Here is a 26,340-nt window from a genome sequence, read left to right on the forward strand (position 1 = left end):
AGGCGTAGATGACCTCTGTCTCCACAGTACATACATAAACCCTCCCTTCTCCTGTACTGTCTCTCCTCCTCTGTGAGGTGAGTATTACCTATCTGCATAGGCTCAGGGAAACGTGAGGTTTCGATCTCAGAATTTCGAAATGCAGGAGCTAGTTTAAAGGAGGGTCTACGAGTCCTATCTCGAGTATTCTGCCTCTCTCTTAAGCGTTCATCAATGCGAGAGATAAAAGAAATTAAATCCTCCAAATTCTCAGGGAGCTCTCTAGTAGCGACTTCGTCAAGGATTACATCTGATAACCCATTTAAAAATACATCTATATAAGCCTGTTCGTTCCACTTAACCTCTGCCGCCAAGGATCTGAACTCTAGTGCATAATCCACAAGTGTTCGATTTTCCTGTCTAAGGCGCAACAGTAATCTAGCTGCATTGACCTTCCTACCAGGGGGGTCAAAAGTTCTTTTAAAAGCAGCTACAAAGGCATTATAGTTATAGACTAACGGGTTATCATTCTCCCATAAAGGATTAGCCCATCGCAGAGCCTTCTCAATGAGTAACGTAACAATAAATCCAACCTTCGCTCTATCTGTAGGATAGGAGCGGGGTTGTAATTCGAAATGGATGCTGATCTGGTTCAAAAAGCCACGACACTTCTCAGGAGAACCGCCATAACGTACTGGTGGAGTAATACGAGAAGAAGCACCAACAGTAGCTACTTCTAGACCTGAACTTACAGGAGAGATCGAAGGAGTACGTGTCTCCTCTGGTGGGTTACTAGCACGAGACAATAGCGCCTGTAGTGCTAGGGCCATCTGATCCATCCTGTGTTCCATGGCATCAAACCTGGGGTCGGAAGAACCAAGCTGACTGTTTGTACCTGCAGGATCCATTGGCCCTGTCGTAATGTCAGGATCGGGACAGGGATCCAACACGCAGAGTACAAACAGTAGAAAGGTACGTATACCGGGCCTTAGAATGGCCGGACTAACGTACAGAGAATAACAGAGAATAGTCAGAGACAAGCCGAGGTCGAGGGAACGAGAAGACAGGTAAGCGAGAGACAAGCCGGGTCAGAGGGATAACAGAGATAAGCAGAATAGTACAACAAGCCGGGTCAGAACCAAAGAGAATACTAGAATACAAGAGCACTGAGTGACTAGACAAGCTAGAACCACGACAGGGCAATGAGCTGATGAGAGAAGCAAGCTTAAATACCCTGAGTCCGGAGAGTAGACACGCCTCAGCTGGGTGCTGATTGGATAAAGCCAATAGAGTGGCAGGTCGCTCGGGATAGCGTCAAGACGTCACGTATCGAGCGTCATGTTAGAAAAGGAAGCGGATCCCTTGCGGCCAGCGTTAGAATGACTGGATGGACCGCGAGGAACGGGAGATATGGCGTGTCTAGACGGATAAACAACTAAGTCTCTACCCTTCTCAAAGGTAGAGACCTCAGGTACCCTGACAACTGCCCAGCTACAATCTGTAATGAATGCTGCTTCCAAGCTGATCTTTCTCTCTTGTCACTCTTCTCATACGTTGCACCTCTGTTGATCCTTACACTGGCTTACTGTATCCTGTTGGTGACAGTTTAAAATACTAACCCTTACCTATAAAGCTCTAAACAACTCTAGCTGTTACATTTCTTTACTGATTTATAGACATGCCCCTTCTGGGTCTCTCCATTCTGCTGGTCACCACCTCCTGTCCGCTTCTCGTACCCTCACTGCTAACTCACACTTGCTGGACTTCTCACAGGTGGCTCCCTTCCTTTGGAACAGCCTGCTTACCCCCACCAGACTTTCCCGATTGACTAGTCTTCAATCGTTTAAGAACTCCCTCAACACCCATCTGTTTAGAATGCATATGATCTCCCAGAGTAACTTCTAATTCACAAATCTGTCTCTGGCTCTCTCCTAAACAGCCACACTCCACTCTCACCTCCAGTTCTGTTACTTTCCCATCTTGTTTGTCTATTGTCCCCCTTGATGCCCTCCCTATTGTGTCCTCCACTCCTCCTCCACTCCTCTAGACTATAAGCCTGTCTGAACTGGGTCCTCATCAATCTATTGTTTTGTAATTGTCCCTCTTATTGTTACATTTCCCCTTTCCATAATATTGTAAATTGCTACGGAAAATGTTGGCGCTATATAAATAGCAATAATAATAATAATAATAATAATAATAATAACAGTAGGAGTTGTACATGTAATTTGTAAAATATTGAAAACACATATGACAATAATAGAATATACAATGCCTCCAAACCTTCACAACTTAGGAGAAAACTGTGACTGGAACAAAATTAGTTACTCACCATTCCCTACACTGTAAAGTGTCGATACCACTATTTCAGTGGCTCCTGCCAATATCAAGAGAGTCAACAAGCGATGCATTTCTGGATATGTCCGATGAGCAAATACAACTATAAAAGAAAATAATATTTATATTTTGTCCAACAGTGTAATAATTTAAATTCTCTGTGTTGAACATGTCTACTTACTTCTACAATCAGATAATAAAATGCGTTACTGAGTGTGAGAAAAAACATTTTATGACATTTAACGAACTTTCCGAGCACCATAACAACTTTATCAGAAAGGCACCAGCTTACCGAGGGGTTATTCCATTAACAAACGGATTTACCACAAAATCTTCAGTCCAGTTATGGTTAGCTCTACCCTTGAATTTCCATATTAGTCAGAAGTGGACAGGGGTGCCACTGATTGGCTGAGTGCAACTGAATAAAAATGTGATTCCTTAGTATACAATTTATAGCTTTCATTATAACGTATGTGCCACACATGGCTCTTCTTGGAATGCTGGACATTGTATAAAACATAATAGGGTCAGGAACACTGCTGGACATTGTATAAAACATAATAGGGTCAGGAACACTATAGGGTCAGGAACACAAGCATGTATTCCTGACCCTATTGTGCTAAACCCACCATTTAGGTGGTTTGTCCCCCACTTAGCCCCTTTAAAAGGAATTAAAACGCACCTCATTTCCAGCTCCGCGCGGGTCCTCCAGTGCTGGCTCCGCCCTCTTGGTGACATCATCAAAATTGCCGATTTTTTTTTGGTTGTAAAATTTTACTCATTGTTATGTAGATTTTTTGTTAGTTTACATCATTATTCATGAGGAGAATCTAATTTGGTGGCTTAATTTATCGCAACTTCCTCCAATTGTTCTAGAGAATCAACTCAATGCTAAAAGGAATTATAACTTCTTTATAGCTTATAGTCAAAAGCAAATGCCCAGTGGGCCGTGATGGCCATGGACCCAGGCTGACAGGGGAGATCAGTGTATCTCCCCTGCCGACCCATGCAGAGCCAGCACTATCAGAGCGCCGGCCCTGCTGTGTGCCTTCATGGTGTGCTCCCCACCGGCCCACAGGCACTGAGATGCGGCTGTGGAGGGAGAGAGGACCCAAGGTCGGAACGTTGCCGCGGTTACTATGGCAACATTCCGATCTTGCGTGAGTGAACTCTACCCCAGGAACTACAGGGTAGAGTTCACTCCACACTGGAGGCTGGGTGGGAAATTTTAATTAAATTTAGATTATTAATTACTGTGAGTGTGTGTGTATGTGTGTGTGCATGTGAGTGTGTCTGTCAGTGTGTATGTGTGTGTGCATGTGAGTGTGTATGTCAGTGTGTATGTGTGTGTGCATGTGTGTGTGTCTGTCAGTGTGTGTACATGTGTGTGTATGTGTGCATGTGTGTGTGCATGTGAGTGTGTCTGTCAGTGTGTGTGTGTGTATGTGTGTGTGCATGTGAGTGTGTGTGTGTATGTGTGTGTGTGTGTGTGCATGTGAGTGTGTCTGTCAGTGTGTGTGTGTGTGTGTGTGTGTATGTGTGTGCGCATGTGAGTGTGTCTGTCAGTGTGTGTGTGTGTGTGTATGTGTGTGCGCATGTGAGTGTGTCTGTCAGTGTGTGTGAGTGTGTCATTCAGTGTGTGTGCATGTGAGTATGTGTGTCTGTCAGTGTGTGTGTGTGTGTGTGTGAGTATGTGTGTCTGTGAGTTTGTGTGTGTGTGTATCTGTCAGTGTGTGTGTGTGTGAGTATGTGTGTCTGTGAGTTTGTATGTGTGTGTGTGTCTGTCAGTGTGTGTGTTTGTGAGTGAGTGTGTCTGTGAGTTTGTGTGTGTGTGTGTGTGAGTGTGTTTCAGTGTGTGTGTGTGCGCATGTGAGTATGTGTGTCTGTCAGTGTGTGTGTGTGTGTGTGTGTGTGCATGTGAGTATGTGTGTCTGTTAGTGTGTGTGTGGGTGTATGTGTGGGCATGTGAGTGTGTCTGTCAGTGTGTGTTTGTCAACGTGTCTGTCAATGAATGAGTGTGTCAGATAAGTGAGTCTGGCTGTCAGAGACGTCTGTGTGTTTGTCATTGAGTGTGTGTGACTGTCATTGTTTATACACCCCTGACTGTAGCGTGGCCAAGCAGAGTGTACCATGGTACAGGAACTTCTGTTTCCTGTACCTGGCAGGACTGTACCGGGATTTGTTCCACTCCGCCATGCTACAAGAAAGGTAGGAGGCACACCAGGAAGGGGAGGGGACCACTATGGGGGTGGGTGGCGCACCAAGGGACAGGTGCCCTAAGGTACAGGAAAAGGAGGGAGGGGGGAGAGGAACACTAAGCGATAGGGAACGGGGGGGAGGGGAGAGGAACACTAAGGGACAGGGAAAGGAGGGGGAACGAAAGAAACACTGAGGGACAGGGAAAGGAGGAGAGAGGGGAGAGGGGCTGGATGTGAAAGAAACACACAGCGGGGCTTGAGAAGGAAAGAGACACACACAAAGGAGCTGAAAAGAGTAAAAGACACAAAGGGGCTGGGAGAAAAGGAGTCACACAAAGCGGCTGGGAGGAGTAAGACACAAAATGTGGGAGGATGTAAGAGTCATACAAAGAGGAGAGATATGAGACACACAAAGGTAAAAAAAACAGGAGCTAAAATACACTAAAGGGAGTCAGATATTTAAAAGACGGGATAAGAAACACAAAAGGGAGGTTAAGAGGCACACAGGTGAAGATGGTTTTTTTGGGGGGGCGGAAAAATGCATCATCGCCTATGTACCCAAAATTCTTTGCACCGGCCCTGCTGACTACGAATGACAAGTGGTTTAGAGAGAGTTCAGAGAAGGGCTACTAAAACGGTTTATGGTTTGCAGGATAAAATTTACCAGGAAAGGTTAAAGGATCTTAACATGCATAGCTTGGAGAAAAGACAAGACGGGGGGATATGATAGAAACATTTAAATACATAAAGGGAATCAACACAGTAAAGGAGGAGACTATATTTAAAAGAAGAAAAACTACCACAACCAGAGGACATAGTCTTAAATTAGAGGGACAAAGGTTTAAAAATAATATCAGGAAGTATTACTTTACTGAGAGGGTAGTGGATGCATGGAATAGCCTTCCAGCTGAAGTGGTAGAGGTTAACACAGTAAAGGAGTTTAAGCATGCGTGGGATAGGCATAAGGCTATCCTAACTATAAGATAATGCCAGGGACTAATGAAAGTATTTAGAAAACTGGGCAGACTAGATGGGCCGAATGGTTCTTATCTGCCGTCACATTCTATGTTTCTATGTTACCTTGTAACTATAATTATGCATTGTCCTTACCTAGGGCAGTAGGTCTACAGCTGTAATTCCCCTGTAATTTCTGGCTACTTTACAGTGCCTATAAACATTTGGTATGTAAATCTGAACAGTGTGTGATTTATATGAACTTAAAGAGATTCCAGACGTGGAGATATTGAAAAATCTAATATTAAATGTTATGTTAGTAAGGGAGGCGTCGCAGCAGTGATGCCCTATTCTATCCTCTCCCTGTAGGATAAAAAGTGTATAGGATGCCAACATGTTCTGTAGAGCTGTACAACAAGTAAATAATTACATATATCTACCCATAATATAATTAAAATGCATACAAATAAGTATTCCATGCAAAAACATGGGGAAAACTATTTGCATAAAAGATCAAACATTTGACAAGGAAACTGAAAAGTATAAGCAAACATTCCTTACGCCTGGAACGAGATATTATACGAAAATACCTTTTTAAAAATGAATCTGTGAAAGTTTCTACATACCTCCAAAGTGTGTTGTTGAATCAAGGTCTCTGCAGGACTAACCTCTGAAACATTAATTCTGTTTGCAGCGAGACCAAACATTTTATACTGTTGCTTTATTGCATTGTTTACCCACATTTAAGATACAACCCTCATTAACATGAGTGACATCATGTAAAACACAAGGAGAAACAATAAATGGGATATTTCGCGTAACAACAATAGGTATATTAAATATGACTTATGGTAAATGTAATTTTATAACAAGAATTCAATTGAGCACACCGCAGAAGGATATGACTTGTATATATTATACTATTATAGTGTAAAATATAGCATATTTGATAAAGCATAGTAAACAAAAATTACATATATTTTGGCAAAGGTCATGAGTTATCTACATTTGCTAACAGGTAACGGATTTTTCTTTTTAACTTAAATGGTTTTATTCCATAAAACATTTTGTGTATGGCAATGCTTTTATAATTGAAATATATCTAGCCACATCTATCTGAATTTAAAGTGGTATTGTTGCTAAATTGTTGGATAATCTTTTCAAATGATTTCATATTTGTGGATCCATTTTTCCATTCGGTTGTGCCCCAGGGACGTGCACACAAGGGCCTGGTCAGGTGCCGCGGTCCTTTAAGACTGCGACCGGACCCCTGTAATGTCGGCCGGCTGGGAGGAAATGACAGTCTGTAACTTCCTCCCAGCATCCTGCAGGGAGGCAGCGCAGGAGGAGGCCGCCGCAGCATGAGGGGAGGGAGCACGAAGAGCTCCAGACCCCTCACTCCCACAAGCAGCAAGAAGGCACATAAGGTAACCTGACAGGAGGGTGGCTGGAGATATTTTTTTAAAAATCACTTGTATATGTGTAAGTGTGTGTATACGTTTGAGTGTGTGTGAGTATGAATGTGAGTATGAGTGTGTGTATGTATGAGTTTGTGTGTGTATGTGTGTGAGTGTGAGTATGTGTGTTAGTGTGTGCAGTGTCGTCTTAGGCCTAACATCTTTGCAGAGCCCCCCCCACCCCCCCGTCATCCATGTAAAGTGTGTGTATAGAAGTGTAGTGATTGTATAGGGAATTTATTAAATTAATAATGATTTAAAAACAAATATTCACTACACAGTTACAGGCAGACAGTCACACACACACACACACGCAGTTACATGCAGACAATTACAAACACACACCGGTACAGATGGACAGTCACGTACATACAGCCACATATACAGTGTCACACACACCCCGTTACATGCAGAAAGCCACACACACACAGGCAGACTGCCACACACACACACACACACACAGGCAGACAGTCACACACACAGGCAGACAGCCACACAGATGCACACAGGCAGACAGCCACACACATGCACACAGGCAGACAGCCACACACGTGCACACAGGCAGACAGCCACACACACGCTCAAAGGCAGGCAGCCACACACACGCTCAAAGGCAGGCAGCCACACACAGGCAGACAGTCACACACAAAGGCAGTCACACACACAGAGGCAGACAGTCACACACACAGAGGCAGACAGTCACTCATTCACACACACACACACACGGAGGCAGACAGTCACACACACACACACACACACACACAGGCAGACAGTCACACACACAGGCAGACAGTCACACACACAGACAGACACAGGCAGACAGTCACACACACATACAGGCGGTCACACACACACACACACACACACACAAAGACACAGGCAGTCACACACACACACACAGGCAGACAGTCACACATAGGCAGACAATCACACACAGTCACCTCTATTCATTATGCAGGTGGAAGTAGTGCAGCTCCTAGATTCTGGTTTTTGGGGAATCAGGGACTCCTTCCTGCTTCCCATGCAGCAATTACCTGGCACGTCTAACCCCGCCCCCACTGTCATTTAGCCCCGCCACATGCTAAGCACTGCTGCAATGTTTTTTTTGTTGTTTTTTTTTATGCTGGGTGGAGAATAATGAAATCCTCCACCCGGGTATCCGGCAATGTGTGACCCCTGCTCCATGGCGCCGGCCCTGATTGTTTGTGATTGTTTGTGTGTATAAGTGTGTGTATGGGTTTGTGTGTGTATGTTTGTGTATGAGAGTGTGGGAATGTTAATTTGGAAATGTTAAGGGAAGTAGCCTCTATTTTAAATAGCATTTTAAATAATGATAAGCAGAGTCCTGCCCCTGCTTGGGTTAACACTTTAGACAAACAAAATATTGTTCATAATGTAACAAGGGTGAATGAAGATTGTCTAAAAGAAGCTTAATCTGTGACATTTGCTGGGTTTTCATTAAAGTAGTAATATATAAGAGAAAAATCTATAAGGGTAACTAGCTTCCAGCTTCTAAGGAATTCATAGCTAAACTAGGAACAGATAAGGAAGAGGATGACAAATGTTTACCGATGGGCTGCTCCTTATCTTGTTTATATTTATAGTGCATCTTTTTTGGAGTGGGTTGTTAACCCCTTAAGGACTGAGCCAAATGTACAGGTTGTGAACAAAACAAAACGTAAACGAAACCTGTCATATGTCTGTCCAACCGTAATTCACCTCTTTCATATTAAATGCACCCCCCCTTATTATATATCATTTTATTCAGGGGGAACAGGGATTTCCTTTAATATCAAATATTTAGCTATGAAACATAATTTAAAATGAAAAAAATGGGAGAAAATAAAATGTTATTTTTGTAGTTCTACATGCCATTGTAACTGTCAATGTCATAATACTGTTTGCTTCTACTGCAATAAAATACACATATTTGTATTCAGCAAAGTCTCACGTGTAAAACAGTACCCCCTATGTACAGGTTTTATGGTGTTTTGGGAAGTTACAGGGTCAAATATAGCATGTTACATTTGAAATTGAAATTCGCCAGATTGGTTACGTTGCCTTTGGGACTGTATAGTAGCCCAGGAATAAAATGTATACCCATAATGGCATACCATTTGCAATAGTAGACAACCCAAGGTATTGCAAATGGGGTATGTCCAGTCTTTTTTAGTAGCCATTTGGTCACAAACACTGGCCAAAGTTAGCGTTAGTATTTGTTTGTGTGTGAAAAATGCAAAACAACGCCAATTTTGGCCAGTGTTTGTGACTATGTGGCTACTAAAAAAGACTGGACATACGCCGTTTGCAATACCTTGGGTTGTCTACTATTGCAAATGGTATGCCATCATGGGGTTAATTTTCATTCTTGGGCTACCATAGGGTCTCAAAGGCAACGTAACCAATCTGGCGAATTTTAATGTGAATAAAATGAAACACAAACCTTATATTTGACGCTGTAACTTTTGAAAACACCATAAAACCTGTATATGAGGGGTACTGTTGTACTCGGGAGACTTCGCTGAACATAAATATTTGTGTTTCAAAACAGTAAAAAGTATCGCAGCAATAATATCGTCCGTGTAAGTGCTGTTTGTGCGTTAAAAATGCAAAAAACCTTGGCGATATTGTTGTAATAAATTTTACTGTTTTGAAACACTAATATTTGTGTTCAGCGAAGTCTCCCAAGTAGAACAGTACCCTCCATGTACAGGTTTTATGGTGTCTTGGAAAGTTATAGGGTCAAATATATATAGGCTAAGCGAACTCATTTCAGCCTCTAAATTTCAGTTTAAGGTTTATTTATTAAAGATGTGTTGGTCAGCGAAGAAAGTTTAACTCTTTTTATCAAGGTGTCCAGAACAGACAGGGAAGGTAAAAGTCAAAAGATTTTAAATTACACTATCAACAAACAGGAATTTTGCCCGGTAAAAGGTGTGGAAGAATTTTTGGACACCAGGCCGGGTCCTTTATTAATTCACAGTGACGGCTCTCCTTTGACACATTTCCAATTTAGAGTTGCGCAGCCACTGAGGCCAGATTTCAAGGTCTTAGGCAAGAGGATATGAATAGAGTGGGGAGATGGAGGTCGGATTTTTACAAGCTTTATGTACGCCTGGATTTAATGTTATATAATGATATATTTGATGGTGACATTTTATTTTCTTTAGTCTAGTTTCCTTGCCAGCAGCTATTTGGATAGTTGGGCACTCATTCATCTTTCAGGCACAGAGAAGAGCAACCGAGAGATCATATGGCCCAAATTTGGAGCTGGAAGAGGACAAGCTTACGATTTTTAGGAAAGGAATAAGGGGTTTAAGAATAAATTAGATGTTTCGGACTATCGAAGGTTGTGCGAGTAACTTCCCTTATGCAAAATGTATTATTATGCACAGGTGGAAATGACATTGGGAGTATTTGATTTTTGCAGCTTATATTTTGCATTAAGAATCTATTGAGCAAAGTTAAGGCAAGATTCCCCAATATGTTTTTAATATTTTCTGAAATCGTGCCACGACTAATATGGAACAAGCAGTCGGGTTTGAAGGCTTTGGAAAGCCTTAGGCGCAAATATAATAGAGCCATTCATAAGTTCATGCCGTTTTTAGGAGGTATAAGTTTCAGGCATGTGGATTTGGAAAATGGTGGTAAAGGGCTTTATTTTAAGGATGGAGTTCACCTATCTGAGATTGGGATTGACATTTTTAATAATGGTTTACAAGAAGGAATAGAGAAGGCTGTAGGATTGTGAAAGGGGCAAACAAATGGCAGAGGTTTTCTGCCATTACGGCTTGGGGTAAGGTCGCCTCAAATACGAGGTGGATTGAGGCTTAAGGTTTAAGCAATCTGGCTGGTTCAAGGGCAGATTGTTAAGTTTAATTTTGTTGAAATGGTTATAGAATTCATTTTAAAGTGTTTAGTAATGCCTCTAATTACCTTCAATAAAGATACGGCCTTTCCATCTAATGTTAAATGGTGTTGGTTCTTATTTATTATATGGTATTTGTTTTGTTTATTGATATGGTATTTGGTTTTGTTTATTTACAAATATGATCATCTGAAGGACATTTCATTTACACTTCTTGAGCTTTACGGTATCATCAACCATAGTAACTAGTGATATGAAATCTAAATCAACACGTTATACACAGCAAATTATGCATTTTCCGTAGTAATGAAATGTTTTGTTATCTAGTAACATTAGTCTCATTTCTGTTCAAAGAATTAAGTTAACTTGTAATATTTTATTACCATGAGGATTGTTCTTGTAAAGACCAGTAATTCCTCAAGTACATTTTAACTTTTAAATATAGAATCATTTCACATTTATCACATGTTTATTCCTGAACTGAAGTTCCCTTGCCTGGGTACCACGGTTTAATTTTCTAGTGTGTACTGCAAGTGAGAATGTTTACACAGATAGTCTGAAAATTATGGATATTGTTGGCAATTAGCCATTCATGGAAAAATCAAGGATGATTAAGGACGTCCATTATTAGTTTGTTTGGTGTTCTCTAGATTCTTCTTTTTAGTTGGATATTTTTTTTTCTTTACTTTGTAGATAAACTTACTTAAAGAGCCACAGGTTAATTCACAAACAGTCAATCCAGAAACTCTGGTCAATAATACTTTATATAAATGATGCACATTGTGAACATATTTAATCAAATATAGTTTGGCCTAATAAGTCATAGTCCTCAGACCTGGAGGGTTGAGTGGATAGGTCAGAAAGGTAAGAATTTTAGCACTGACACCACAGTGCATATTATCAAAAGATTGGGGAGATGGAAATCCTCAGTCTATAATCAACGTATAAAGGTCAGTGTAGGACCCACCTGAGAGGTTTGCCTTGACGTGGCAGGTGGGCATTCCCTCCAATAGCCATTGGAGGTAACTAAATAACCTCCATTTGTTTAAATATACATAGGGATTTAGGAGAGAGCGCAGGTAACTTTTCTTTCTTTGGTTTTTATTGTATGTATTGGGGCTGATCTGTGCTATGGTCGTTGCTGCCGCCCAGGAGTGATGGGAATTTTTTTTTGTATTTATAGTCAATATATACCTCATCCAGAGAAAGAAATGAGGAAAGCTTTTAAAAATTTGGCTATGTAAATTTGCTGCAATAAAAAAAAAAGTGTTCTTCCTTTGATACCTTTTGCCCTCTTTTTTAAAGGCCTACCCGCACGTTGGTTACAGCACACCCCAACTAACTTTGCATTGACACGAATCATGCTTTTTACTATTATGTTTCCAACCACAAGTTTTAAGGTGCTAGGCCAGTATTTGTGGGAGGAGATTTCAACTATCGTTATCCTATTTAAACCCCAATCACCCTCTTACCTGGGCTGTTCTCATTCAGATCACCCACCACACCCCTTTTGCTTTATTTATCATAACAAGTTATCATAACAATTACCTTGGTGGGCCCTCTTTTTAATACAGGTCTACCCGTACGTTTGTTATGGCATCCTAACCAACTTTGCATTGACACAAATTACGCATATTACTATTATGTTTCCGACCACAAATTTAGAAAGATGTCAATTTCAACAAAAGGCTGCGTAACTGGCAAACAAGGTGTAAGCAAACACCAATAGCAAGATATATGTACAGTAAAAAAAAAAAAGATAGGACTAGTGGTTGGCAGAGTTAAAGCACACTACCACACCAAAAGACCTTATATCCTTATATGAAAGGCTGTTTCTGCAAATACCCTGTAGGGGAACCCTTATGAGCAGATAGCCAGAGAAAAAACAAAAAAACTCTTTAATGGTCCCTCTTGGGGAGAAAAAATAGTTAAACGTACAAACATATAAATTAAAATTGGGACCTAGTGGGGAATAGTTATGACTAAACCAGAGAACAATGTTTCAAAAGCAAATAACATGGGTATATCTATGGCTTAAAATGTGCCAAGGATTGTAACAGTTTACTAATATCACAGAAAACCAAGTGCAATAAATGTATTCAAGTTACAACTTGCAAGTCAAATGGTACCTGGAAATGCCTTGGCTGATATCCCATGTATTTAATGCTAATCTAGGCTGAACCAGATAGAAATGAATAAAGTATCTAAAGAAATAGCAAACTTTAAATTCCACTGATTTGAACGATGTCAGACCCTTGTAGTAGGTTACTTATACATAAGCAGAGAAACACCATAAAAAAATGCAGTAAACTATTTTAGATTAAATAGAAAGAGGAATAGTTCTTATAAATGCCAACAATTTTATATCCCGTGCGTTGAAGCACATGTAGATTTGTGGCAAAGGTAGAAAGAAACAATTCCTCGTTGTCAAAGAAAACAGCGTTGTGCAAAATATGTGACAGGATGCCTAAACAGCTATGTGAGATTTGGGGGTAGGAGTCCCTAGCATCCTGTTCATATAGACAACGATCTTAGGCAGAGCCCAGAAAAAAATCCTTTCATTAGTCAAACCCCAGAACTGTCCCAAAGTAAAGTTTAAAAGTTTAGAAAATCATCCGCTCTAAGTCGGTAGCTCAACGCGCGTTTCGGCGATACAAGTCGCCTTTGTCAAGAGCCGTTGCGGAGTGAGTAGCGCCTCTTTTTAAATGCATATATGGTACTGCCCTCAAATGTGACGTAAACGTCACTGTCCAATCAGTGGCTTCGTATGAATGAAGGGGTGGAGAGATCTTTCGATAGTATTCACAGTGATTAACCCTTTCAGGGAACTAGCGGTGTGACTCGAATAGATGGTACTACCCTTGAGTGTAACTTCATATGGGTAGAGGGGGCGGAGAAACCTTCCTGATAGATGTCAAAATACTTTACCCCTACAGAGAACTGGCGTGTAGAAGTGTATCCAAAACAAACGATTGTAGGGGATTATATCATAATATATATGCCCAAACATTCCCTGAATCGGCAACCAGGAGCTTTCTAAACACATTGTCGGCTGTGAAGGATTATATTATATATGCCCATAATTTTTCCCCTCATTATGGGAGTCTCCAAATCTAGAGACCCTTACATTTATCAGAACCATAGTGTGGGTCTTTTTTCTGGGACAATATCCGATGTAGGGGACCCAAATGTTCTATATAAATAAATAGAATGGAGAGGGGAATGTTACGCCTGAAGTTCTAAGGGCCCAGAGACGGACAGGAACATCAATAGGGAGCAGATAAGTGATTATATACATTTAAGAGTAATATTAGAGAGCAACAATTAGAATTAAACTCCCAAGATATAGGGAGATGAATACCATAAAGAAAAGAGATCTGTTTAGATACAACATTTGTGTGATGACAGATAAAGCCAATAAATGGAGATATACTCCACGAATTAAACAAATAATATCGACCAAAGGTTAGATAGATATTGGTGGTATATGTCAATATTGGTTACAAAAAAATAATTAATTAAATTGATTAATTAATAAATAAGGATGACCATAGATAAATAGACAAAATATCTACGGGCAAGTTGAATTAACTGGGTATATTTCGATGTCTTTGGAGATTTCTTGATTTCTTAAGTAGATGTATTTACTTCTTAGATAAAGGGGGCGAAGGAAAAACCTTCGTTTAGACCTTTTGGATGCAGCGTCTTTAATTGAAAAATCCAAAAACTTTCTCGTTGTCTCAGGAAACGGTCATAGTTTCCCCTTCGTCTATCCCTTCGGACCAATTCTAATCCACAGAAGCGAAGCCCCTGTGGATTGCCAGCATGAAACTCTTTTAGGTGGCGGCCTATGGGGGTATCAACGAGCAGTTTAGGGGATCTAACATGCTCCTTGATACGCTCCTTAAAGGGTCTAAAGGTTTTACCCACATACTGTAGTTGACAACTGCATGTGAGGAGATAAACCAATCCAGTGGTATTGCAGTTGAAAAACGATCTGATGTTAAACGATCTTTTCCCAGTGCTATCTAAGATGGTCTTGGAATCCCGTTTGATAAATTTACAGGCCACACAGTGGCCACATTGATACGATCCCACCGTAGTGGAATGTAGCCAAGTGCGCGCAGGGGGACAGTGGAAGTGACTTGGAACAAGAAGATTCCTAAGATTCTTCCCTCTGCGTGCGGTCATATCAATTCTTGGTCCCAAAACCCTCTTGAGGTGAGTATCGTCCAGGAGACAAGGCCAGAATTTTTGAAAGACAGTTTTGACAGCCTCCCAGCCTGAATCGAAAGTAGCTATTAAGCGTGGGGGTTGTGGTTTGGTGGAAAACTCCCCTTTCTTAGGAGATAGTAAAGTATCCCTATCTGCCTCAAGAGCCCTTTTGTATGCTTTTTTAAGGCATTTGTTCGGATACCCTTTTACTTTGAACTGCTGTCGTAGTATGTTAGCTTGAATTTTAAAGTCTTCAATGTTGCTGCAGTTTCTACGGGCTCTAAGATATTGCCCGGTGGGTATCCCACGTTTAAGGGTTTGGGGATGAAAACTCTCCCAGCGTAGAAGGCTATTAGAAGATGTTGGTTTCTTAAACAGTGTGGTGCTAATGGAGTCACCATTTATTGTAATGGTAAGATCCAAAAAATTCAATGTATCACCCCCAAATTCCGATGTGAAAGATAGGTTCAGATTGTTTGTATTAAGTGATACTACAAAGCTCTTAAACATCTCCTCGCTACCTGTCCAGAGGATCAGAATATCGTCAATGTAGCGGGCCCAATGGTAGATAAACGGTCTGTAGGGTGCAAGGGCCATGTCTTCTGCCACAACTACTTCCTCCCACCAGCCTAGATGTAGGTTGGCATACGATGGGGCACAAGCCGTCCCCATCACAGTGCCCTGTATCTGATGGTAGAATTTCTCATTAAAGAGGAAGTAGTTGTGGCAAAGGACAAATTTGAGCAATTCCAAGGAAAAATAGGAATGGTCGCTGAAGACTGGGCCCCTCTTATCCAGAAAATGTTTGACGTGTTGAATGCCCCCCTTATGTGGGATCGATGAATAAAGGGCTTCAACATCAAGGCTACAAAGTGACACAGACTCGGGAACTACCAAGATTGCTAGACGAACCAGCGTCTGCTTGGTGTCCTGAATATATGAGGGTAGTTGTTCCACAAATGGACGGAGAACCTTGTCTAGGTAAATGCTACCATTTTGGGTGAGATTGTCAACACCCGAGACTATGGGGCGCCCGGGGGGATTAGTCTGATTTTTATGGACTTTGGGCAAGCAGTAGAAGGTAGCTATCCTTGGGAACTTATCGAGAATAAAATCATATTCCTCCTTGGATAGCACCCCTCTACTGCGGCCCATGTCCAAAATAACTTGATAATCATGTAGGAATGCATTTGTGGGATCTTTTTCCAGAAGATGGTAAGTATCCCTATTATCAAGAATTTTCAAAGTCATTTTAACATAATCAGTTGTATTTAAAATGACAATATTCCCTCCCTTGTCAGCCGGTTTAATTGTGATTGTGGTGTCTTTTTTCAGGGACTGAAGGGCTTTGTTTTCAGACTTAGTAAGGTTCATATTTGGATGTATATCTAGATCCTTCTGATGGATATTGTCAATAGCAAATTTGACAGACTCCAAAAAGAATTCAATATTCTTAAAATTCCCCAAATTGGGTGTAAAGCGACACTGTGGTTTCAGATTTGTCTGGTGGGGATTGGTGTTAGTGTCATTCTCATCCAGGAGAGAAATTAGAGTCATTAAACAGTCATAGTCTTTGTCAAGGAGACCCAAATCTTTAAGTTTTTTGTCCATTCTAATTTGGTGGTATTTGCATAGAGCAAGTTTTCTAACAAATAAATGTAGATCTTTGACCCATATAAATTTGTTAAAGGGTGGGACCGGCACAAACGAAAGGCCTTTTGAGAGAACATTTGTTTCTTGGGTAGTTAGTGAGTGCAAGGAGAGATTAATTATTTGTAAGTTGTTAATTAGAATCGTCGTCTCCTTGTTGCACTTCTCCCCCAGCCCCTGTTGCGCGTATGGTATGGTGGCTGGCGTGGTAGTGGGTCGTCCAAGTGGCCCATCTCTAAAAAATTCACCCCCTTTTTTAAGATACCCCTAGAACTGCTTTGATTAGAGGAATTGGAATCAGAGTCTAATGAACCTGTTTGTGTCAGCAGTCTATTTTCTGAATCATTGTCAGATGAATCATATTCAGAGGTTAGCACATTTTCAGAATTAGTTCTCAACCGACGTTTAAAAGTGCTATAGACATTGCCAGTTTCATAGTCCTTAAGGTCCCTAATACATTTCTGGTGTTTCCTAGTTTTAATTACTTGTTGATATTTATCAAGGTTCTGTTTAAGTTTTAGTTCCAGTTGATTGAACGCGGGGTCAGATTGAAATTGGTGAATATTGTTTAATTCGGATTCAAGTTGTTTATCCGTTTCCCCAAGTTTTATTTTTTCAAATTTGCAAATAATTTGCATGAATGTGTTGGAGCACAGTCCTGCTGCCAGTTCCCATTCTTTGACCATTTCTGGGTTTTCAGCATGGGAAGAGGGCACCGTATGGACTCTAAGGCCCCTTGGGATCATGCTTTTCTTTAAATAGAAATCGAGAGACGAAATCTCCCAGCTAGCCCTTATTTGTTGTCTATAAGTCTTATTGAGTTTGTTAAAGCTTTGATTAATATCTGATGGACCCTCCACGTTTTCCAGTTGTTCATTGGAAAACACCTTGTCGGCATCTTTGCACCACATGGTGCTATCCAATCTATTTGCAAGAAAACCTGCCATAGTCGATATAGGTCAAACACACAATGTACAGTAGGCACAGAACACAGACCACATAACACTCATTGGGTTAACAACATGTTCACAAACAATTTAATTATATCCTTAAATATTCTGGTTTTCCAAACAAACATCAAGGCTTTTTTATTTAATTTTTATTTTTTTTAAATGTATAGAATTTGAGAAAACAGGCTCTTTGGATAAATAATTCCACATCTTTATTGTTCTTACTGAAAAGAACCATTTTTTCTACTGTAAGTAAAAATAACTTTCTTCCAGTCTCAATGGATGACCTCTTGTCTGTTGTAAATTCCTGCTAACGAAGAGGCTAGTACGACCCTATATATATTATTATTATTTTTGTATAGTGCTATCATATATTGTATAGGCATATTTAAAAAAAAAAACACAAATGCAGTTTTTATAGCATTTCTTTATAACAAATGATTTTTTATTCACCTTATTAATTTCATAGGTCGTCTCTACTCCTGTTTTATTCTTTATTTAAAACTGGAGCACCAAACTGCACCACATATTCAAGGTAGGATATTACCATTGATTTATAAATAGTCAAAATTAAACTTTAATCACATGAATCAATACCATTTTTATATATGTCAGCCTCTTGCTGGCCTTTGCAATGGCAGACCGGCATTGTACACTGAAGAAGAAAAAAATATTTGGAAGTTTTGCCTTTTCCTTATTATCCTTAATTAAATTACCCACTTCAGATTCCAGTAGACCAACAATTTCATTCGTAACCTTTTTGGCATTAATTTACTTAACAGATACACAGAAGGTCATACAGAGAGACCCTGACCCTCCCCCACTGGCACATACTGACCATACTGACTCTGACCTTGACCCCCACATCCACACTTTCTTAGACCCTGACCCCCTCCCACACACACACCGACAGAGACTATTATTCCTCCACATACGGACTCAGAACCTGATCTACACACACACACACTGACTCAAACCTTGATTCCTCCACACACTGACACAGATCCTGATCCCCCACAAACTGCCACAGACCCAGACCTTTCCACACACACAGATACATATACTCTTGTGCATTTATTACTTTGGTGGTGGTGTGATGGTTCACCTTGCTCTGGGTTCTGGTGGCAGGTGAAGCTCAAAATGAGATGCCCTGACCTGTGGGTGCCACTGTATGCATGCTGAGTGCAGGGACATGTGTATAGGGTAATTTCCAATATTCCCATGTATCCCTTTGATTAAAATATTGGATAACTTGGCTTGCCATACAAGAATGTTTTGCTACCACACTGGCATGCACACACAGGGATCTCTACTCATTCTTTGCCATGGGCTATATTTGAGGGCCAAAATTTTGTTTGATGACCCTGGATTAGACCATAGTCAATAAATGTGATGACTGCACAGTAGGCAAACTGGTAAGTAAATGGTAATTTAGATTGCAAAGGGGGTCCTGAAAACTAAATAACCATGAAGACACAGCATAGGTAAAAGTGAAAATGTTTTATTTTTTTAATTACAGTGTTCTTTCAAGGACCAATACAAAGATTGTATGGTAAGACTCTTTTAAGTTACACTGTTCAAACTTTATGATATCACGTCGACAATACTAATTAGTGATATCAAATCTAAATATAGACGTTATACACGTCACAGGTGCTGCTTATCGGAATGACCTCTTCCAAGTCTAAACTGTGTCATCTTCAAAGAATTAAGTTAACTTGTAATATTTTATTACCACTAGGATTGTTCTTGTAAAGACCAGTACTTCCTCGAGCACATTTTTATTTTTAAATATGAAATCATATCACATTTATCAACTTGTATGTTTATTCCTGAACTATACACACTTATCACCTTGTATAGTTACATAGTAATCTAGGATGAAAAAGACAAGAGTCTATCAAGGTCAACCTTGAGACCCATTATTTTATGCTATTGATCCAAAAGAAGGCAAACAAACTGATTGTGGCAATTTCCAATTATTCAACAGAAAGGGAAAATAATAAATCTTAGACATGTGCAATTAGTTTCGGTCCAAATTTAAATTTGGCGTAATTGCCGAAGTGTCGAACCGTCGAACTGAAATTGCCAAAGTGCCGAAGTCCCGAATTGCTGAATTTCGGAAGTGCCGGACCAAACCAAATTCTTGAAGTGCCGAATTTCAGAAGTGCCGAAGTGCTTCAGATTTCTGAAAAGTGACAAAACAGGAGAGGGAGGGGAAACTTAAGGGAATGATGACAGGAATCTAACCTACACCTAATCCTACTCCTATTCCTAACCCTACTCCTACTCCTAACCCTACACCTAGCGCTAACCCTAACCCTACCTCTAACCATAACCCTAACCCTAGGGGTAGGCTTAGGGGTAGGGATAGGGATGGTGTGAGGGGTACAGGTAAGGGTAGGGTTAGGGGTAGGGTTATAAGGTAGGGTTAGGGGTAGGATTAGGGGTAGGGATAGGGTTAGGGTTGAGGTTAGGGTTAGTCCCGAAGTGCTGAAGTCCCGAAGTGCAGAATTGCCAAATTCCCAAATTGCCGAAGTCACGTATTTCGGAAGTGCCGAACCGAAATGCCGAAGTGCCGAATTGTCGAAGTCACAAATTTCGGAAGTGGCAAACCGAAACCGAAGTGCTGAATTGCCGAAGTCCCGAATTGCCGAAGTTTCGAATTTCGGAAGTGAGTGCCGAACCGAACCAAATTTGTTGCCAACGCACATCCCTAATAAATCTTGACTATATAATAGCAGTCAGATATCTCCTTGGATCAACAACCTATTCACATAGATATTATTTATATCCTTGAATATTCTGTTTTTGCAAAAAAAGCTTCCAGGCCTTATTAAAAATATCTATAGAATCTGATAAGACAACCCCTTGAGGTAGATAATTCTACATCTTTATTTTTATAATTGTAAAGAATAATTTCCTTTTCTGTAAACAAATGTGCCTTTTTCATAATGGGTGACTTCTTGTCTGTTGTATATGCCTACTAATGAACAGGTAAGCACATAGCAGTTTGTACTGATCACGTATATATTTGTATACTGCTGTCCTTTCCCCTTTAAGATACCTTTTTTTCTAAAGAAAACAAATGCAGTTTTTCTAGCCTTTTTTTGTAACTAATGTTTTCCATTTCCCTAATTAATTTTGTAGTTTGTCTCTTCACTATATAAAGGTCTGCAATATCCTTTAAAACTGGTGCCCAAAGTTGCACCACATTTTAGAATTGTGGTCTTATGAATGAATACCCCCTTTTTATACAAGAAAGCACCTTACTACCTTTTGCAATGACAGACTAGCTTTGCATTTTGTTGCCTAATTTTTATCTATAATTGATTTAAAGTCCTTTACATTTAACATTATTACTAACTCAACCACATTTAATGTATAAGTAGCTAGTGGGTACCGTTTTACAAGTTGCAATACTTTGCATCTATCCGTATTTAATGTCATCTGACACTTGCCTGCACAGTACCTCAATATATCCAAATCCCTTTGTAGATAGGTTATATAATGTTCAGACAGTATTATCTTAGCTAGTTTTGTGTCATCTGCAAACTCAAACAAATTGCTTCTAATGCCCACTTCAGGATTTATAAACAGACTAAAGAGAAGTGGACCTAGGACAGAACCCTGAGGCACACTACTTACCACTTTTGTCCGATTTCAAAGGGGTTTTGTATTCCTTTCAAGGAAAGGGTTTTGGGTCGATTGTGGGACAACTTGATGTCGGTTACAGAGCATCCAGAGGTGGTTCAGGATAAATTGGCTAAAGAGCTTCAGCTGGGTAGGATGGTGGGGCCGTTCTCACAACCTCCGTTGGCAGTCTTACGTATTTCCCCTTTGGACGTGGTGCCTAAGAAAAAACTGGGTAAGTTTCGCCTGATCCTTCATTTGTCATTCACCGAAAGGTTCTTCGGTGAATGATGACATTTATGAGGCACTGTGTTCTGTCTCCTACGCATCATTTGACCAGGCGGTTGAGTTGGTTCAGAAGGCAGGATGTGGGGCTTTGACGGCGAAGGCTGACATGGAGTCGGCTTTTCGATTACTGCCGATCAATCCAGATTGTCACCATCTGTTAGGTTGCATGTTCAATACTGCTTATTTCGGGGACCTTTGTTTGCCTATGGGCTGCTCCATTTACTGTTCCTACTTCGAAAAGTTTTGTTCCTTTCTGGAGTGGGTGGTGAAGGATGAATCGGGTGGAAGTTCCTTAGTGTACTCGATGACTTCTTGTTTGTGGGAACTGCCAGGTCGGACTGTGGTGGCTATATCTTGCGGTCTTTGGAATGGGTGGCTCATTTGTTTGGTGAACCCCTGGCATCCAACAAGATGGTGGGCCTTACCACTTGCCTCAGTTTTCATATACTCTTGTGCATTTATTACTTTGGTGGTGGCATGATACTTTACCTCGCTCTGGGTTCTGGTGGCAGGTGAAGCTCAAAATGCGATGCCTTGACCTGTGGGTGCCACTGTATGCATGTTGAGTGCAGGGACATGTGGAGGGCAATTTCCAATATTTCCATGTATCACTTGGATTAAAATATTGGATAACTTGGCTTGCCATACAAGAATGTATCGCTACCACACTGACATGCACACACAGGGATCTCTACTCATTCTTTGCCATGGGCTATATTTGAGGGCCACATTTTTGTTTGATGACCCTGGATTAGACCATAGTCAATAAATGTGATGACTGCACAGTAGGCAAACTGGTAAGTAAATGGTAATTTGGATTGCAAAAGGGGTCCTGAAAACTAAATAACCATGAAGACACAGCATAGGTAAAAGTGAAAATGTTTTGTTTTTTTAATTACAGTGTTCTTTCAAGGACCAATACAAAGATTGTATGGTAAGACTCTTTTAAGTTACACTGTTCAAACTTTATGATATCACGTCGACAATACTAATTAGTGATATCAAATCTAAATATAGACGTTATACACGTCACAGGTGCTGCTTATCGGAATGACCTCTTCCAAGTCTAAACTGTGTCATCTTCAAAGAATTAAGTTAACTTGTAATATTTTATCACCACTAGGATTGTTCTTGTAAAGACCAGTACATACTCAAACACATTTTTATTTTTAAATATGAAATCATTTATCAACGTTTATGTTTATTTCTGATCTAGAGACACTTATCGCCCAGAATAGTCACATAGTAATATAAGTTAAAACATATTTTAATCTATCAAGTTCAACCGTGAAACCAATTCTTAGATGCTGTTGATCCAAAAGAAGGCAAAAGAAACACTTGTGGTCATTTCCAGTTATGCCACAAAAAGGGAAAAATATTCCTTCTTGACTCCCCAATAGTATTTAGGTGTCTCCTTGGATCAACAGCCTGTTCACATTGATATTATTTATATTCTTGAATATTCTGTTCTTCAGTAAAGCATTCAAGCCTTTTAAAATATATATCTATAGAATCTGATAAGGCAACCTCTTTAGGCAGAGAATCCCACAACTATTTTTCTTACTGTAAAGTATCATTTCCTTCATTTGACTTTCTTCCAGTCTCACTAGGTGAGCTCTTGTGTGTTGTACATGCCTTCTAATGCACAGGTTAGCACATCATGGTTTGTACTGACCATGTATTTATGTGCATGCAGCTGCCATCTCCCCTTAAGGTGCCTATTTTCTAAACAAAACAAATACAGTTTTTCTAGACTTTTTTAAACTAATGTTTTCCATTCCATTTAGTATTGGTGTAGTATAGAAATACAGTGGCTATTCTGAATGAGGCATTTAATTCAGGTTAGCCATACTTCCCAAGGAAATTGGGAATCCAAATCAGACCCCCATTTAGTTATAGGAGGGGCCTTTTTATGCACCTGGTTTTCCATTGTGTAATATTTAGATCAATTATATCATAAGAGAGTATCTTGATTGGGGAATCTAAAGATATGCTATTTCCCAAACATAACCTCTTTTTCAACTTTTTCAACTTATAGTCACCCAGACCACTTCAGCTCAATGAAGTGGTCTGGGTGCCAGGTTTCCCAGGTTTTAACCCTTCAGATGTAAACATAGCAGTTTCAGAGAAACTGCTATGTTTACATTGCAGGGTTAATCCAGCCTCTAGTGGCTGTCTTTCTGACAGCCACTAGAGGTGCTTCTGCGACGCTGGATGGGAAATTCGCATCCAGCGTGCAGAACGTCCATAGGAAAGCATTGAGAAATGCATTCCTATGGACTGTTTGAATGCCCGCGCGGCTCTTGCCGTGCATGCACCTTCGGCTCCACTCGGGAGCTGACTTCAGCGGGGGAGGAGAGGTCACCAGCGCCGAGGGAGCTGAAGGGATTTTAACCCCTTCAGCGCCAAGGGAGGGGGACCCTGAGGGTGGGGGGGTCCTAAGGATGATATAGTGTCAGGAAAACGAGTTTGTTTTCCTGACACTATAGTGATCCTTTAATTAGTGTGATATTAATATTATTAACAATTGGATTTCAGGAAATTTTTGATTTAAGTGAAAGGAGATTGGACCAAAATATATTTGATATATTGTATGGGCTTGTATCTATTTTTTCAATAAAATACTAGTACCAGTAAGTACACTGTGAATTTAAGTTTTGCAAGTGTTATGCTTTGGGTGAAATTAGACAAAATAGAGAAACACAACTGCAGAATGAATTTGTGGTACTGTACCTTTTTCGAAAAATCGAAGAAATTAATTTGGATTCCTTGAGACAGAGTTTTGGTAAGTTCTGACAGCCAGGAAAAAAAGTGGGCTAACATCACAGCTTCATGTAGGAGGTAAACGTCATGATAGGATCCTCCTCCATCATGGAAAGTATGTAGAGCAGAGGTGCCATAGAGCAGCCTTGATGGATCCCATTTGAAATTGCAAACCAATTGGATTCAAATAGGGACCCAACAACCTTGGCTGTTGGATTGGTATAAAGAGACATAATGTTATGTTTGATAGAAACCAACCAGGATCAAGTCTAAGACTCTATCAAACGCCTTTTCGGCATCCAAAGCTAACAGGGCAACTCCAGTTTTAAACTGATAAAGTCTAAGAAGTATATTTATGATCTTACAGGTGTTATCTATTGGATTCCTGTCCATGACAGATCCTGATTGGTTAGCGCTACCAGCTCCCTCCTTGTAATAATATTAATTCTTACCCCGCCCCACTAAAACCTATAGGGGTCATATTAATAAAAGGGAGGTTAAATTCTCCCAAATGTCGCCTTAACAAATTAAAGTACTAGAGACTGGGTAGCTATTTAATTAATGAAAAGGGGAAACCTAATGTCCCCCCTGGTCTCCACCCATGAGCAGCAGGTTGGAACCCTAATTAAATAAATAATGGGAGGGCCTAATGTTCCACCCATGACCGGATTGTGGAGGGACCACAAATAATAAAGTGGCTAGGGGTCCCCAAGCCCCTAGTCACTCCCCCCCAATAAAAAATACTGTCCCTACCCCTCTCACCCTAATAATAGTGAGGGGGGGGCAATAAACTAACCCTGTAAAATAAAATGTCATACTTACCATTAGATGTCTTATTTCTTCTTTTCTGTTCTTTCTTCAGCCCCAAAAAAGGCCAAATAAAAATCCATAGTATACGTTGCAACTGTTATAAAAAAACAAAAAAACAGAGCGCAAAAAAATATATATTTTTATTTTTTTACTTATTTTAATCAATGGGCCTAGGAGCTGCAGTTCCATCAGCACCTATGTTAAATCAGCCCTGCATATGGTAGAGAACGGGACAGTGCCATTATTATTGATATCATTAAACCTCTTAATTTCAGTTTTCATGTATTTCAAGTCAGAATTACACACTAACAAGCTTTCATTAGGTCTCCATCCTGTTCTATTCTTATAACTCACTTCCAGAAAGACAGTATATTCACGATCATTAGGGTGGAGAACTCGCCAACAATCAAATAAGTAATTTTTTATTAAAAACTCTTGAATATCAACCACTAAGGGACCGGTTATGATTTTATCCAATGGCTTTCTGTTGTTATTTATATCTAATTTAGTATGTACTACACAGTTAAAATCTCCCCCAATAATCAGTCTGCCACCTGATAGAGACTCAACCTTATCATATAGTTTTTTTTCAACAATTTCAACGGCCACTGATTTGGGGCACAGATATTTACTAACGTATACAAAATGTCATTCAATATAACAATTAAAATCTGAAAACAGTCATTGTCATCTGAAACTTGGTAGACTATTTATATTTTGATTTATCTGAGACTATGAAGGCCACCCCTCTCTATTTGTTTTGTCTGAGCATACTGGCTGAATAAACATTAGGATATTTATTAAAATTAAATTAAATGTGTTACCATCTTGGATCTAATGAGTTTCTTGTAACGTAGTTACTTTAATTTTGTGCTCTAATAACAGCTTATGCAGACAGCGTCTCTGTTGCAGAGTGTTTAGACCCTTAACGTTTAGCATGACAGCTCTAATAGACATATATATACACATCCAACCCTACTTTGCAAGATCCACTCGGTCTCTCCACGGCCCCAAAAACAAACAAAAAATTCAGACACACGAAATAACATTCTCACAACGTAAGAGCTGAGATATACTATATTTTTATCAGCTCGACCCTGCAACTGCCACAGGGAGAAGGTTGCGCATCAAGAGGAAAGGGTGAGAAGAATTATGTTTTATATATATAAAGAGGGAAGAAGCATATATATATATCCTAAATTTCCATGTGTATAACTAAGTAAAACCAATCTTATAAA

General features: G+C 40.1%; 1 protein-coding gene across 1 annotated transcript in view; it reads right to left on the minus strand.

Moving 5' to 3' along the window:
• Window positions 1–6,131, minus strand: part of LOC134571304 (uromodulin-like) — a 33,499-nt gene extending 27,368 nt beyond the window's left edge. Inside the window, exons 1-2 of the mRNA XM_063429479.1 lie at window positions 6,095–6,131; window positions 2,312–2,419 (exon numbers count right to left, since the gene is read on the minus strand). Coding sequence (XP_063285549.1) covers window positions 2,312–2,390 — 79 coding nt within the window. The 5' untranslated portion in view covers window positions 2,391–2,419; window positions 6,095–6,131. The remainder of the gene's footprint in view (window positions 1–2,311; window positions 2,420–6,094) is intronic.
• Between the last annotated feature and the right edge of the window lie 20,209 nt (window positions 6,132–26,340).

The sequence above is a fragment of the Pelobates fuscus genome, chromosome 8 (assembly GCF_036172605.1).
Source record: "Pelobates fuscus isolate aPelFus1 chromosome 8, aPelFus1.pri, whole genome shotgun sequence".
Classification (NCBI taxonomy): domain Eukaryota; kingdom Metazoa; phylum Chordata; class Amphibia; order Anura; family Pelobatidae; genus Pelobates; species Pelobates fuscus.